The sequence below is a fragment of the Ruditapes philippinarum genome, unplaced genomic scaffold (assembly GCF_026571515.1).
Source record: "Ruditapes philippinarum isolate M1 unplaced genomic scaffold, ASM2657151v2 ctg5641_1_1_1_1, whole genome shotgun sequence".
In the NCBI taxonomy this organism is placed as follows: domain Eukaryota; kingdom Metazoa; phylum Mollusca; class Bivalvia; order Venerida; family Veneridae; genus Ruditapes; species Ruditapes philippinarum.
The window spans coordinates 23086-25961 of NW_026861773.1; the positions used below are offsets into that span (position 1 = coordinate 23086).

Below are 2876 nucleotides of genomic sequence, written 5' to 3' on the forward strand. Positions count from 1 at the left end.
TTAAAATGTTTAACAAACAACATAGCATGAAAAATTCCTTCACACATTTGTTAGTAAATGATCAATCATATAATTAATATGTTTATATAATATCATGAAAACAATAAATTGATAAAACTTTTGTAAAAGATATACGAGGGGTGTCCCAGATTACGTGGACTTTTGCTATAACTTTTTTTTTATTTTTTAATGCATTTTTTAGCAAATTTGTACACAATACCTTTAACATAATTATCCTTAATGAATACATGTATGTCCATTATTTTTAAATTTCTAACATTGCTTCTTTATATTTTACGTCGCTATAGTAACGCAGTATGCGCAGGGCGGGGCAGTCCAATATTTTGTATTAATAAGTAGTCTTTACTTTCGTATTTCTTGCGTATGTATACGTAAAAAATGGCGCGACGTCGTAAGCATATGCATTGACGTCATATGAACGCTCGTTTGAAATTTTGACGTCATAGCTGTTTCCGTTATTGTTTACCAGCGGACAACTGACAACTGTTGCTCTTGGATATTTAACAAAAATGACGTCCACGGATTACGCGGAACATCGGACTATCATCAAGTTTTGTGTTAATCTTGGGAAGACGCCAACACAGACGCAGGAAATGTTGGAGACTGCAAAAGTGAAACCTCCTGTTTGTCGATCACTCGTTTTCAAGTGGCATAAGAGTTTTCGAGACGGCCGGGAGGACATTAAAGACGACAAGAGTCGTGGGAGAAAGTCAACGTTGACTGCGGCGTCAATTAAGGAAGTCAAGGACGTCATAGATCGGGACAGGCGTTACACCAAGGTCAATGCTGAGTACTATTCAAGGGTAAGCAGTAATTTTGTGTTTAAAAAATGATTTTTAAAAATTAAGCTTATCACAATTAATTATTTAAAACGCAATTTATATGCTTCAGATTTTAAGAAAGTGAACTCAAACTGCTATAGAAAGCAGTGCGCATGATAAGTTATTTCCCTTGTTAACGCACATTGTCTTTGCGTACAAAATAAACTCCACAATAATAATAATAATAAAAATAATAATAATAAGTATATAATAATAATAATAATAATAATAATTAAAAGAATAATGATAAATAATAATAATAATAATAATAATAATAATAATAATGATAAGGGACTGAAGTTCGATTCCTTCCAGGAACTCTCGATCGCAACGCAGAAAGTGGTGGCTGATTTCGACCAGGAGTGGTACAGGGCGGTGTACGACCAGTGGATATATCGACACCATAGGTGTATTGAGTTAGGCGGCGACTATGTTGAGAAAAACTGACATTCGACGCCACGCATTTATTAACAACTAGCGACGCCACCGGAATGACGTCGTAACGTCGGAATGGACTGCCCCGCACCCGCTACCCCTTGTCTCATTACCCTGCCCACAGACACTGATCCAGTTGCCGGACAACTTTGAAATTTTTTGTACTAATGCAATAAAGTTGTATTTTTTTCATGTTAATTTTGTTTGTTTTCAGTAGTTTTTGAGTTACAGCAAAAGTCCATGTAATTCTGGGACACCCATCATACTAGGCTCATCCTTTAGTAAAATATTTTAATCACAGAAATTAGTTAAATCTATGAAATTCATACTAAATATATCTTATTTGAATAAATATGTCTTATTTGAATAAAAGAAAGAATAAACTATGTATGGAGAGCTGTGTTCCCTATCACAGATCTTTTTTAAAAAATGACACTATTATATATTCATTTATATAGAACATTTTTATTGTGCAGAGTTTTACACATATTATATCTACTTTGTTGGAAATCAAAACAAGTACATATTCTATTTACAAAGAGACTGTGTAACGTTAGCATTGCCGATATTTTCTAATATAAAACAAGATATGTTTGTAAAACATGTATGCCCCCTTCCAGCAGCCAATTAGTCATGTGAAAAGGTTATTATGCATGACTTCTGACCCAGTGATCAAACAATTAATAAGGGTTATCAAGTATCTACTGGTCATGACCTTAACCTTTGACCCCTTGACCCAAAACTCAATAGGGGTCATCTGCTGGTCACGACCAATCATCATACAAAGTTTGAAGTTCCTAGGCCTAAGCGTTTTTAGTTAATTGATCGGAAACCGTTTTAACATACAAGGTCAATGTGACCTTGACCTTTGACCCCAAAATCAATAGGTCATCTGCTGGTCATGACCAATCACCATACCATGTTTGAAGTTCCTAGGCCAAAGGGTTCTTAAGTTATTGATTTGAAAGCATTTTTACCTACAAGGTCAATGTGACCTTGCCCTTTGACCCCTTAACCCCAGTATCAATAGGGGTCATCTGCTGGTCATGACCAATCACCATACCAAGTTTGAAGTTCCTAGGCCTAAGGGTTCTTTAGTTATTGATCGGAAACCGTTTTTACCTAAGAGGTAAACGTGACCTTGACCTTTGACCCCTTGACCCCAAAATCAATAGGGGTCACCTACTGATCATGACCAATCACCATATCAAGTTTGAAGTCCCTAGGCCTAAGGGTTCTTTCGTTACTGATCGGAAACCGTTTTTACCTACAAAGTCAATGTGAGCTTGACCTTTGACCCCTTAACCCCAAAATCAATAGGGGTCATCTGCTGGTCATGATCAATCACCATACCAAGTTTGAAGTTCCTAGGCCTAAGGGTTCTTTCGGTATTGATCTGAAATCGTTTTTACCTACAAGGTCAATGTGACCTTGACCTTTGACCCCTTAACCCCAAATCAATAGGGGTCATCTGCTGGTCATGACTAATCACCATACCAAGTTTGAAGTTCCTAGGCCTAAGGGTTCTTTTGTTAATGATCAGAAACCGTTTTTACCTAAGAGGTCAATGTGACCTTGACCTTTGACCCCTTGACCCCA

General features: G+C 36.6%; 1 protein-coding gene across 1 annotated transcript; it reads left to right on the plus strand.

Moving 5' to 3' along the window:
* The first annotated feature begins 443 nt into the window (after positions 1-443).
* LOC132716788 (protein GVQW3-like) lies at positions 444-1579 on the plus strand. The gene is made up of 2 exons (XM_060700120.1): positions 444-824; positions 1158-1579. Exons 1-2 carry the CDS (start codon positions 531-533, stop codon positions 1287-1289), a joined length of 426 nt encoding a protein of 141 aa, XP_060556103.1. The 5' UTR covers positions 444-530; the 3' UTR covers positions 1290-1579.
* Positions 1580-2876: the final 1297 nt, after the last annotated feature.

Bases quoted from the DNA above. Each gene is read 5' to 3' on its own strand.
- LOC132716788 (XM_060700120.1), top strand. From the start codon at position 531: ATGACGTCCACGGATTACGCGGAACATCGGACTATCATCAAGTTTTGT. The intron at 825-1,157 runs GTAAGCAGTAAT...GATTCCTTCCAG, and splicing joins ATGCTGAGTACTATTCAAGG to GAACTCTCGATCGCAACGCA.